The sequence below is a fragment of the Eptesicus fuscus genome, chromosome 8 (genome assembly GCF_027574615.1).
Source record: "Eptesicus fuscus isolate TK198812 chromosome 8, DD_ASM_mEF_20220401, whole genome shotgun sequence".
In the NCBI taxonomy this organism is placed as follows: Eukaryota; Metazoa; Chordata; class Mammalia; order Chiroptera; family Vespertilionidae; genus Eptesicus; species Eptesicus fuscus.
The window spans coordinates 45,682,530-45,696,144 of record NC_072480.1 but is presented as its reverse complement, the minus strand read 5'-3'; the positions used below and the strand labels follow the sequence as shown (position 1 = coordinate 45,696,144).

The following is a 13,615-nucleotide window of genomic DNA, read 5'->3' as shown; positions in this document are numbered from 1 at the left end:
CAGCCCTTATTTTTTGTTTGTATCATTCACCCCTGTATGCCCAGTTCCTAGAACTGTATGTATTCAAAGAGGATTTGTTGAAAATAAGCAAGGGAGCCAGGTTGGGGCAACTTATTAAGGAGTTTTATATCATGTTGCAAAGACAGAAATGAGAAACTGCTACATAACTTTAAGGAAGTATGCTGATGAGATATTCATTTTAAAACATTAAAAGAAGAAACCTTCAGCTTTGTGGAATATGGATTAGAGCAAGGAGAAAAAGGAGATAAGACTAATTACTTGTTATTGAGCTATTCTAGCTAGTACCAGTGGATATGGATGAACCAACAAGCTTTGGTACCAGGAATAGAGTGGACATAGTGATGGTAGAGAGGTATGGAAAAAGAGAGCATTTCAGGTCTCTTCTCTCAGTAACTAGCGAAGAATGATAGTGCCATTTATCAGAACGTGAAAGGCAGGAGGAGGGAGAGATGAGTCACTTCAGAATAAGTGAGATGGAGCTGCTGGGGGGAATCATTGGACTGTGGAGATTAAGACCTGCACTGGAGATGGATTTCAAATTATTAGCATACTAGAGGGCCGAGGCACGAAATTCATGCAAGAGTAGGGCTTCCTTTCCCTGGCTGCTGGCACCAGCTTCCCTCTGGCACCTGGGACCCAGGCTTCCCTTGTAGCCCCGGCTTTGTCTGGAAGGTCGTCCAGAAGGACATCTGGTCTAATTAGCATATTACCCTTCTATTATTATAGATAATTGAAAAATCAAGACATGCACACAATAATTGTCCAGTAAATTTTAATGCTCCTTTTTTTCCTTCTGAGTATTTTATCCACCTTTCTTATAGTTTGCTTGCTATAATTCTTCAGAGAAATAGGGAATATTTTTTATGTATTAGTTCATTAAAAAAATAAACTCTTCCTCATAATTCTCTATTTTTACTTGATTTCATAACCTTTGCTAATTTGATATCTTCTCTTTTATTCCTTTACTCAGAGACTCTGAGTCTTCTCCTTTTTTTATAACCATTTTATTCACACTCTTCATCTCTCCTTTTCCCATGCCATATTATTTTGAACTGTTTTTTCATTACATATGTTTTTAAGGATTTTTATTTTCTGTTATTTCTCTCTCCATAGCTAACATTTCTAGCCTTTTTTGCTGGGTATTTTTCATTTTCCCACAAATATTATTCCATTTAATTTTCACACTTATTATTGAAGTAGGCTGTGTTAGTATCCATCTCTTTTTTATGGATAAGAAAACTGGGTCCTAGGATCTCTCAGCTAGTAAATCTTGAAGCAAGATTCAACCTCCCTTTGACATATACTTTGGTTGAGTGCTCTCTTTCAAATTTATAAACTTCTCTCCTTCAGAGGTTTACATTTGGTACTGAACTCTTTGGAGCACTTGACATAAATAGTTGAATATATAAGGAAGGAAAACAGATTAATATAGACTGTAAGTCATGGTATGTGTTTCTTTCTTGACTTAATTATATATGTCTGTATATTTTACTTAATAATGTTTAAAAAGAGATGCTCTGATTTTTCACATTTTGTAGTGTCCAGAAAATATTGACACATGCAAAATTATGAGCATATTATTCAGCAGACTTATGTTACTGAAAAATTGAGCACAGTATGTTTTTCTCCTTTCCCCAGCTGTTTGAGTTGGGTCCTGATGGAGGAGATCATGAAACTGATGGAGACCTTCTTGCAGAGACTGATGTGTTGGCTTATGACTGTGCTGCTAGGTAACGATTTCTTCATTATTCAGTGTAGTCCTTACAAATACTTAATGTGAAAAATTCATTATAAATAAATAAACATAATTTTAAAAGGAAGTTTTAAGTAATTAGTGATCACATACTTGAGAAATTAAATTGTTAGATAATGTGTTGCCTTTAACAATGTTGCATTAAAAATAATAGTATTCCTACTTTGAAGTTAAGATGAAAATATTGTATACATATATTTTGCACTCTTATTTTTATGCATTGCTTAGAAAACACCTAATATACTAATGTTCTATTGATGCGATACAATTATTTACTACCTAACATTATATATATAGTGTCAAATAGTCATACCTGGTCATAATTCAGATCAACTGTATACTCTAACATCATGCATATAATATCTGCTTGATTATAACACACTTGGAGGGAAGGAGTTGGCTTTACTGTTTTTTTTTAAAAACAACGGTCTTATTTTAATATGAAAGTTTTATAGCATTTAAGCAAGTTTTAGAATTCAAGATGGAGGGGAAAGAAATGTCATGCTATGACCATAACACAAGTAAATATTATTTGTGTTCTTGTCTAGGCATTTTTAAATAAAGGGTTTTAAATATTTGACACAAGTCTTATAATGCAATCGATTTCATGTTTTATATATAAAGGATTTTAAAAACAAATGTTTGTAGTGGAAATTCAAAGGCATTGTCTTTGACTCACTATTTTTTCTCTCAGAGAAAAATACGCAATGATGTTTGATGAACCAGTTCTTCTGCAAGCTGGGTGGTGGTACGTAGCCTGGGCTCGAGTGTCAGGACCCAGCAGTGACTGTGGGTCTCATGGACAAGCTTCTATCACCACAGATGATGGGTAAGTGGAATATTTAAGTGTTCCTTAAGCAGCTCTCATTTTTGGTAGTGGAATATTGTTTAGAAATCTCAGAAGTTTTTTTGGTAGGATAAAATTAAGTAAGGCTAGAGCATAATATGACTTCTAAAATTAAATTCATATAATCTCATGCCAAATTGAAGTCTAGACAGTAAAGGGAGATAATGGCACTACAATTCTTTGCTCTTGCCGGGTGGCATTTGTATATATTTCTGGCTGTTACATTACATTACTAAATTAGAAATTATATAGAGGAAAGTGACAATGATAGTGGGGGAGTTTGGAAACCGTAAAAAAAGAAATATATGCGTGCTATAAAATTTGACAGTGCTTATGAAAACAGTTTACTGGGCTGCTGGGGATTGAGCCTGCAACCCAACCATGTGCCCTGACCAGGAATCAAACTATGGCCTTCTTCCTGATTCATAGGTTGACACTCAACCATTGACCCACTCTGGCTGAGCGGGAATTTTACTGTTTAAATTTCATATATGGAGTTGTTTGCAGTTTCAGAAACACTTTCGTATATATTAGCTTATTTGGTGCCCTCAACAACTTTGTGAGGCAGTTATTAGCCCCATTTTACACTCAGAGAAATGGAGAAATAAAAGGTGAAATTATTTGCTTTAAGTCATATGGTTACTGTGTGGCAGATCCAAATCTGGTCCTGGAGTCTCTTGACTCTAAAATCAACCTTCTTCATACTCTGTACTATGATTCGTGTGTTTGAAGGACCATCATTTATAAAAGAAATTAAATTTATTTTTTATTATTATTTGAGCATAAACTATTTGAAATGTTATATGAGTTAAATAAATGTCATTTAAAAGTTATATAATAGTATATTTCAGATAGTTTTGTTTAACTCATTACAAAACTGACCAAGAAAAGAACAGACTAATTTTTTAGGTGAATTCCATGTTGCTGAATACTCAAGTAGAATGATACAGGAAAACTGTCTTGTATTGTATGTGTCCTTCTCACTTACTGTGAGACTGTGCTAGAACTGGGGAGACTGCTTCGATCCTGGACTGGATAGTTTCCATATGCAGTTCTACCTTGGAATATCATAGCGTTTTGAAGCTAAAGCTTGTAGTCTCTACAAGCAGCAGCTTTTACTGTTTGTAAGTTGAAATATTTGGTTAAAAGCGTATTGCTCTTGTTAAAGTTGAGCCAGAAGAACTAAGGAAGGGGACAGGAAAGCTACTCACCTAGTAGTTCCCGATCAGGTTCAATTCCTTCCATTTTATTTATTAAGCCATTCAGAGCTAGAACTAAAATCAGAACAATACCTTTTTACTTGTATTATTTTCCTGAAAGAATGCATCTCAGTTCATTAGCATAAGAATTTGAAAATATCATTGTTGGATTACTTATTACTTTCAATGAATCCTGAACCATGTTGGTTTTTGTAACATTGTTATTTTTTCTCTTCTTAGGGTTGTTTTCCAATTTAAGAGTTCAAAGAAATCAAATAATGGTACAGATGTTAACGCTGGTCAGATACCTCAATTACTATACAGGTATTTAGCATATTTATTGTTAATTAATAAGGTTTATTCTTTTGCTATAATAAACTAGGATCACTATAAAATATATACAAATTTGAAGTATTCAGAACATTTTAATATAATAGAAAGATAGGTGCATTTATCAAAATCATTTAATGTTTTGTATATTTTAGAATAGTCTCTGCATCAAGCTTAATTTTAAATTTTACCTCATAACTCAGATTATCTGTATTATGCCAGTAACATTTTAATGACTTATACAAGGCGGGGCAGATATAGGTTTACAGTTGTGAGTATGTGAAACAGAGTTTATTCTTATATTATTTATTATTATTTTCTATATGAACAACTGAAAACCTACTTTTACCCCACCCTGTATTTTTAATGTCTTTATTATTTTACCAGTTTCAGAATGTTGTAAACTAATAAAATTTGTCTTAGAGAAATTAAATTATGGTGTTAGACGGGGACTTTGGAGAAGGCCTGATTTATCTGCTGCAGTCTTATGTTTTCTTGTTCATCTTGTGATGCAGTGAATTGGAAAATCCCTTACTGCTGAAAATTTTTACCTTTGCTTGATATATCAAATAATAACTTGCTTATTTATAGTATTTATTATATTTTACCAATATTTAAGAGTTTTAATTACATTATGGTAATTGATACATATATAGAGGCGTATGTTTATGTCCACCTACTTGTAGACGTTTACTGCAATAATTTTTAGAATAAAAATAAATATAAAACCTCACTAAAAAAATGTCATTCTTACTTTAAGTAGTAAAAATCAAAGGAAGTACTTCTAGAACAGTGATTTTCTGTCTCCTATTATCTTCCTTTCTAGTAATCACTTAAAGAATCTGGATGATACGTATAAACTTCATTTACCCAAGAAGGGATTTTTGTTTGTTTTTATGCGCTTTATTGTAGTTACTATTTGTAATATGTAGTATTATGAACATAACAAGTTGCAGGGGTGACTTCTGGGTATACTTGTTGAATAACTTTTAAGTAGTAGAATTTAGTAGTAGCATTGCTACAGAATGTAAGTTACATATGTAGTCTAGTAAGAGATTCTTTATTACCTAGTCTTACATGTGTGGGATTTAAATGCTGAAATGCTGGGATGCTAAAAATATTGCTTATCATTTGGAAAATGTTTTGTAAAAGCCCCATATTGTAATTTTACCTAATAAAAATCTTTAAACATATAACTCAATTTTTTATTATTGCAAAAATGTATATTATGAAAAGAAAAATGTCATTGGTCTTTGCAGCATAAACTTATATTTGTCTGCTACCTTCAGACTTCCAACCAGTGATGGCAGTGCTTCAAAAGGCAAACAGCAAACCAGTGAACCAGTACACATTTTAAAGAGATCTTTTGCAAGAACTGTCTCAGTGGTGAGCCATTTTTTTAAATTTCAGCTTTTCTATCCAGTGCTCAGTTTCATTTTGATGCTTTAGCATTTAGCCACTCTTCTAAGTTGTTTTTTCAGCATAGCAATATGCTTTATGAACTCAGATTTGTTTTTGTATTGGCATTGACGTTCTAGGCCAAATAGCATGCATTTTAAATAATGGGAAAATAGAGATCGTGACTGATTTTTATCATGTCTTACTATTTCTGAATTAACTGGTGAATTCTCTGATAAATCATGTATGAATGAATATATATACTGAAAGAGTTAGAAAGTGAAGGATAACTTAAGGGCGGTGTTGACCAAAAAGTTTTATTTTATTGCTTTAGGAAATAGAAGAGTCTTATATCTAACTCTAGGGACTTTATTGAACTACTTGACATCACCATTCTACATTTAAAGATACAACATGTTGGCCGAAACCGGTTTGGCTCAGTGGATAGAGCGTCGGCCTGCGGACTCAAGGGTCCCAGGTTCGATTCCGATCAAGGGCATGTACCTTGGTTGTGGGCACATCCCCAGTAGGGGGTGTGCAAGAGGCAGCTGATCGATGTTTCTCTCTCATCGATGTTTCTAACTCTCTATCCCTCTCTCTTCCTCTCTGTAAAAAATCAATAAAATATATTTAAAAAATAAAAATAAAGATACAACATGCTATTGGGACTACCTTTGTAGAATGGAAAGTCAGCATGATATAATTGAAATATGGTATGTTCAGGAAGTCTTGTTCTTTTATTTATTAGTTGTGGATGCTTACACAACTTATCTACATAAACTATGCCATAGCATCATTATGAATTTTAATGACATAAGGGATGCAAAAATTCTTTGTAAATTGTAAGTTACTATATGATTTCCTAATGTAGCTAGTAGTCTGTTCTATTAGTAAAAGGCTTTGGGAAATGCTTTTCTTTTTTATTAATTTTTTAAAACAAAATTAATACATATCCCTGGTGGGAATAAAACCAAGCTAAATGTATATTAAACTTTCCCCCACAATCACCCTATTATTACTATACTAGAGGCCCGGTGCACGAAATTCGTGGATGGGGGTAGCGGGGAGTGTCCCTCAGCCCAGCCTGGACCCTCTAAAATCTGGGACCCCTTGAAGGATGTCCGACTGCCTGTTTAGGACCCACCCCAGTGGGATCGGGCCTAAACAGCTAGTCAGACATCCCTCTCAAAATCCAGGACTGCTGGCTCCCAACTGCTTGCCTGCCTGCCTGATTGCCCCTAACAGCTTCTGCCCGCCAGCCTGATCACACCCTAACCACTCCTCTGCCAGCCTGATCAACGCCTAACTGCTCCCCTGCTGGACCGATTGCCCCTAATTGCTCCCCCTGCTGGCCTGGTCACCCCTATCTGCCCTCCCCTGCCAGCCTCGTCTCCCCTAACTGTCCTCTACTGCAGGCCTGGTCGCCCCCAACTGCCCTCCCCTGCTGACCTGGTCATCCCTAACTGCCCTCCCTTACCAGCCTGGTCGCCCCCAACTGCCCTCTCCTGCAGGCCTGGTCACCCCAAACTCCCCTCCCTTGCCAGGCTGCTCATGCTTAACTGCCCTCCCTTGCCAGCTTGGTCGCCCCTAACTGCCCTCTCTTGCCAGCCTAGTCGCCCCTAACTGCCCTCCCCTGCCAGCCCAATTGCCCCTAATTGCCCTCCCCTGCTGGCCTGGTCACGCCTAACTGTCCTCCCCTGCAGGCCTGGTCACCCCCAACTGCCCTCCCTTGCCAGCCTGTTTCCTCCCAACTGCCCTCCCTTGCCAGTCTGGTCACCCCCAACTGCCCTCCCTTGCCAGTCTGGTCACCCCTAACTGCCCTCCCTTGCCAGACTGGTCACCCCTCACTGCCCTCCCTTGCCAGCCTGGTCACCCCTAACTGCCCTCCCATGCTGTCCTGGTCACCCCTAACTGCCCTCCCATGCTGGCCTGGTCATCCCAAACTGCCCTCCCCTGCAGGCCTGGTCCCCCCCAACTGTCCTCCCTTGCCAGCCTCGTCCCCCCAGCTGCCCTCTCTTGCAGGCCTGGTCCCTCCCAACTGCCCTCCCCTGCTGGCCATCTTTTGGCAGCCATCTTTGACCACATGGGGGTGGCCATCTTGTGTATTGGAGTGATGGTCAATTTGCATATTACCTCTTTATTAGATAGGATAGGATATAACTACTGTTTACATTTTGATGTATATTCTTCCAGACTATATTTTTATACATACACATATTTATTAGTTTGCATATACAGTATGCTATGAACCTTCTTATTTATGTTTCATCATACTTCAAGTTTTGCATTTTCCTTTTTAAAAATTTCCTAGTATATGCTGTGGACACATTTGGCCCTATTTTAATCTTTTCTAATGTTGCATCATATTCCATAGAATGGTTGTACAGTAAGTACTCACTTAATGTTATCAGTAATAGGTTCTGCACCTTAAGGTAAATGATGTATAATGAAACCAGTTTTACCATAGGCTAATGGATATAAATAAGAGCTAAGCTCCTACACATCTCATGAATGTTAAAACAAAATGATGTTGAATGAAATGACATTATTTGAAGACCCACTGCATTCTAAATTATTGATTCCTTCCAAAAGAGATAGGGCAGTTTTCAGAAAATATGCTTTGAATGAAAGAGTATAAGAATTTTGGCTACTTGGTAACTTGGATCCTTTTAGTATTATGATCAGTTTGATATCTTTTGATCCAAATAAGCATCTTTGATTCTGTTGTGTGTGTTTTTTAGTGATTTTTTATTCTGTGCTTAGTAATTTTTTTGTATTTATGTATGAGTGGTTTTGTGGTTATTAGGTAATTGAAATCTTTATATAGGAAACTTATCAATCGTTTCTTTAAAAGTTAAGGTATAAAATCTTATTCTTGGTATTACTATACCAGAGGATGAGAATTTTGTGGGAGTGAGAGAATAAGTGCTTTTCTTTAAGATTCATCTAGTATCCATTATCATGAAAGCATAACAAAACCTGCAGACCAACTAGAACTACAGGGATGCTCTACCCCCCAAACCCATATTTTGGAATTTTAAAAATATCCAAGTAAGAATTTTTAGTATTTTTATAGTCACTTTTTATCTTCTATTAACTTGTTTATCAAGAATTGGCTTAGAGCCGAAACCGGTTTGGCTCAGTGGATAGTGTGTCAGCCTGTGGACTGAAGGGTCCCGGGTTCGATTCCGGTCAAGGGCATGTACCTTGGTTGCGTGCACATCCCCGGTGGGGGTTGTGCAGGAGGCAGCTGATCGATGTTCCTCTATCATCGATGTTTCTAACTCTCTATCCCTCTCTCTTCCTCTCTGTAAAAAATCAATAAAATATATTTAAAAAAAAAAAAAGAATTGGCTTAGGTTGTAGTGTAAAATTTAATAGGTAGATATAAAATAAGCTTTTTATGTTGTTGATATGCTAAAATGGTTTATTATATTAAAATTATTCAAGTGTTAAATACTTTTGGTTTATTTACATATTACTACCTTGAAAATGTAGAGTGTAATTTTCCTTTCAAATAAACATCCTATATAATAGAAGGCTAATATGCAAATTGTCCCCTTGACCAGGAGCTCAACCCCAGCCAGCCCCGCCCCTGATCTGCCCCCTCACCCCCGATCAGGAGCGGGCTGGCTGGCCAACTGCCTGCATTCCCTCCCTCTGGCCGGCACAGCCTAATGAGCCCCAATCAGGGTGGGCTGGCTGGACCCCACCCATGCACGAATTCGTGCATCAGGCCTCTAGTATATTTATAAGTGATTTTCCTTTATTTCTTTATTTATATGATAAACTAGATAGGTTGGTAGCAGAGAAACTTAGAAATGTATTTTTAAATAGGAAAATATTGAAGAATGTTGTTTTATAGATGCCTAACTACATTACTATTTTTGTCATGCTTCAAAAATGTTTCTAATGGTAATTTAATGAATGAACTAATAAGATGTCTTTTAATTGGTCTACCAAAACTCAACAAAAAATGTCAAGTTAAAATAAAGCTTTCCATTTGATTCATCCTATAGTATCATTTGGACTAATTGGTATCTATTTTATGTTTTGGATTAGGAATGTTTTGAGTCATTGTTGAGTATTCTTCACTGGAGCTGGACCACCTTAGTCTTAGGAGTTGAAGAACTTAGAGGATTAAAAGGATTCCAGTTCACAGCTACCCTTCTAGATTTGGAGAGACTGCGCTTTGTGGGTACCTGTTGTCTGAGGTTACTGCGTGTCTATACCTGTGAAATTTACCCAGTGTCAGGTATGATCATTTTTAAATGACTTCGAGGAGAAATATTTGAGAATTGAGAAGGTTTATGTAGGGATAGCCAAGAGTTTAAGATTCCTTGGTGAACACACAATACAATAACAGATGATGTATTATAGAATTGTACACCTGAAACCTATATAATTTTATTAACCAATTTCACTCCAGTAAATTCAATTAAAAAAAATCCCTAGCTGCCTTCAGCATGCTTCTTAAAAGGGGAGAAAGTCAGCTTGCTGTGATGCTTGTAAGGAATAAAATACATTACATGTCATTCTGATAACAAAAAGTCATGTTATACTAAAACTAAATACTCTAATAAAGTGTTATTTTAAACAGGTTTTGTCAAATAGAAATTTTTGAACAACTGATTTGGATTTACATGATGAAACCAGTGTTTTGTTTTGTTTATTTTTCTATATAGGTTTTAAAAAGAAATAAATTTGGACTAAATTGTTTCCTTTCTAGGTTATGAGTACTTGTGATTTTTAGCTAGCTAGGAAATTACATGAATTATATTGAATGTTTTCATGCATATTTATTATTCTATTCAATTAATAGCCTGTTTTGTTTCCTTAAAGCTACAGGAAAAGCAGTTGTAGAAGAAACTAGCAAATTAGCAGAATGTATTGGAAAAACCAGAACTTTGTTAAGGAAAATCTTATCAGAAGGAGTTGATCACTGCATGGTGAAGTTGGATAATGATCCTCAAGGATATCTCAGTCAACCCTTAAGTCTCCTAGAAGCTGTCCTTCAGGAGTGTCATAATACCTTTACTGCCTGCTTTCATTCCTTCTACCCAACCCCTGCCTTACAGTGGGCTTGCCTTTGTGATCTGCTGAATTGTTTGGATCAGGTAATTTAAGTTTATAAAATGTTAGTTGAAATATGGTATACTTACTTATTAAGTTCTCTTCAAGATAATAAATATCAGTCTAAAAAAAATAATAAATAAATAAATATCAGTCTAACTTATATAAAAGGTAAATCAGTCTAACATATAAAAGTTAAATCAGGAAATTAGTTTGATATGTGAGATTTAATAAAAATAAAACATTCCTAATCCAAAGTTCAAAAACATTTTTTTTCTATTTGCTTTATTATTATTTTAGTTATAAAATTGGCAGTCACGATGTGCAGCTGCTGATTTGCTCTTTAAACCTGTGTGTGTGTGTGTGTGTGTGTGTGTGTGTGTGTGTGTGTGTGTAAGAGGGAAAGAACAATAGTGAGTGAATATGTGAGAGCTGGAACAGCACTAGAAGGGCAGCCCCCACCATTCGATAACTGCAGAACAGTCAGGAGAGAGAGCTGGGAGTGAACTTGCACATTGACATCATCCATTTCCCTTATAAGGAAACCACAACCCTCATAAATGCATATGCCCCAAATCATAATTTCAAACCATCTGAGGCAAAACATCTATAAAACTAAAGGGAAAAATAGACAAATTCACATTGATAGTTGGAGACTTCAATACTGCTTTTTCAGTAATTTATAGAACAATCAGACAAAAAAAATCAGTAGGTTTATAGAGATTTGAACAATACTATCAACCCCCTTGATCTAAGTGACATTTAAAAAGCAGAATGTTCAAATGCAATATATAGTATATATTCTTTCCAACTATCCTACATAATAAAAAGGTAATATGCAAATTGACCCTCACGTCCTCACAAGATGGCTGCCCACGACCAGGCTGTCAGGGGGGTTAGTGAGGAATGACCAAACGACTGAACAAGCAGGCCGTGTGGGGCAACCAGGCCGGCAGGGGGGTTAGTGAGGGACAACCAAACGACTGAACAAGCAGGCTGCATGGGGCGATCAGGCTGGAAGGGGGGTTAGTGAGGGATGACCAAATGACTGAACAGCAGGCTGCATGGGGCACCCAGGCCAGCAAGGGGGTTAGTGAGGGACGACCAAATGACTGAACAGCAGGCTGCATGGGGTGACCAGGCCGGCGGGGGGTGGGAGGAGGAGTTGGGGGCGACCAGGCCAGCAGGGGGGGGACAGTTAAGAGCAACCAGGCCAGCAGGGGGGGCAGTTGGCTATTAGGCTGGCAGGGGGGGAGTGAAGGGAGACTAGGCCAGCGGTGGGGCAGTAGGGGTGACCAGGCTGGCGGGGTGGGGGCAGTTAGGGGAGACCAGGCTGGCATAGGGGGGCAGTTGGAGGTGACCAGGCAGGCAGAGGGGGGCAGTTAGGGGCGATCAGGCCGGCACACAGAGGCAGTGAGGGGCGATCAGGCCGGCAGGGGAGGGGCAGTTAGGGGAGACCAGGCAGGCAGGCAGGCAGGTGAATGATTAGGAGCCAGTGGTCCAGGATTGTTAAAGGGATGTCCGACTGCCGGTTTAGGCCCGATCCAAACCGGCAGTTGGACATCCCCTAATGGGTCCCAGATTAGAGAGGGTGCAGGCTGGGCTGAGGGGACCCCTCCCCCCTGCCACCATGCACGAATTTTGTGCACTGGGCCTCTAGTACATGTAATATTTACAAAGATAGATCAGATTGTGGGTCATAAAATGTCTTAGTAAACTTCATAATATTAAAACTTGAAGGGAAGTGTTTTCAGAGCACAATAGGAATAAATAGCAAAATATATCAAGAAAAGCACCAAATATTTGGAAAATAGACACACTTTTAAAAAACCAATAAGTTAAAGAAGAAATCCAAGTAATTAAAAAATATTTCACACTGAAAGATAAAAATATAACAAAAATTTATAAGGAGTAGCTATAACATCACTTATAGAGGAAATGTATGCTTTTACAATGCTTGTATTAACAAAGAAAGGTTTAAAACCAATGATCTTAGTTTCTATCTTAAGAAGCCAGAAAGAAAAGCAAATCAAATCCAAAGAAAGAAGAAAGTAACCAAGAGAAAGGAAGGAAATAAGAAAGGTAAGGACAGAAATTTGTAAAATAGTAAATAGAGAAAATTAATAAAGTCAAAAGTTGGTTATTTGAAAAAAAAAAATTAAAGCTCCTAGAAAGTCTGCTTGAAAGACATGAGAAAGAAAAAACATAAAATACCATTATCAGGAATAAAATAGGGAATAGCACTATAGATCCAACAGACCTCAAAATGATAATAAGGGAAAATTATGAACAAGTTTATACCAATAAATTATAACTTTGAATAAAAATGAAAAATTTCTTGCCGAAGCCGGTTTGGCTCAGTGAATAGAGCATCGGCCTGCGGACTCAAGGGTCCCAGGTTCGATTCCGGTCAAGGGCATGTACCTTGGTTGCGGGCACATCCCCAGTAAGGGGTGAGCAGGAGGCAGCTGATCGATGTTTCTCTCTCATCGATGTTTCTAACTCTCTATCCCTCTCTCTTCCTCTCTGTAAAAAATCAATAAAATATATATTTTTTTAAATGAAAAATTTCTTGAAAAATATAACTTAGGCAAGACTTGCACAATAAGAAATAGAAAATCTGAATTGCCTTATATCCATTAAAATTAAATTCATTACCAAAGACTACTACAAAGAAATTCCAGTCCTAGATATTGTCATTGGAGAATTTTTTTAAACATATGAGAGAAATAATAACAATTTTTTACAAACTCAGAGAATACAAGAGGCAACATTTCCCAACTAATTCATCAAGTTAGCTTTATCCTGATACCAAAACTTGACAAAAAATTAAAATATTAGGATAGACAAATATTACTCTGAAACATAGATGGAAAAGTTCTTGAAAATATTGTTAAATCAAATCGAACAATATAAAAAATGTATCATACCAAGTGGGGTTCATCTTAGAAGTGCAAGGGTAGTTTAGCTTTCAAAATTCATTGTAATTCACCA

At 37.0% G+C, this 13,615-nt stretch overlaps 1 protein-coding gene across 6 annotated transcripts in view; it reads left to right on the top strand.

The window, feature by feature from the left end:
- The window catches only part of MYCBP2 (MYC binding protein 2), a 310,827-nt gene that overhangs the window by 140,518 nt on the left and 156,694 nt on the right, over positions 1–13,615 (top strand). For all 6 annotated transcript variants that reach the window (XM_054719873.1, XM_054719875.1, XM_054719871.1 and 3 more), the window contains 6 exons: positions 1,660–1,751; positions 2,469–2,603; positions 4,061–4,144; positions 5,440–5,536; positions 9,611–9,803; positions 10,391–10,665. In XM_054719873.1, the coding sequence (XP_054575848.1) occupies positions 1,660–1,751; positions 2,469–2,603; positions 4,061–4,144; positions 5,440–5,536; positions 9,611–9,803; positions 10,391–10,665 (876 nt within the window). The remainder of the gene's footprint in view (positions 1–1,659; positions 1,752–2,468; positions 2,604–4,060; positions 4,145–5,439; positions 5,537–9,610; positions 9,804–10,390; positions 10,666–13,615) is intronic.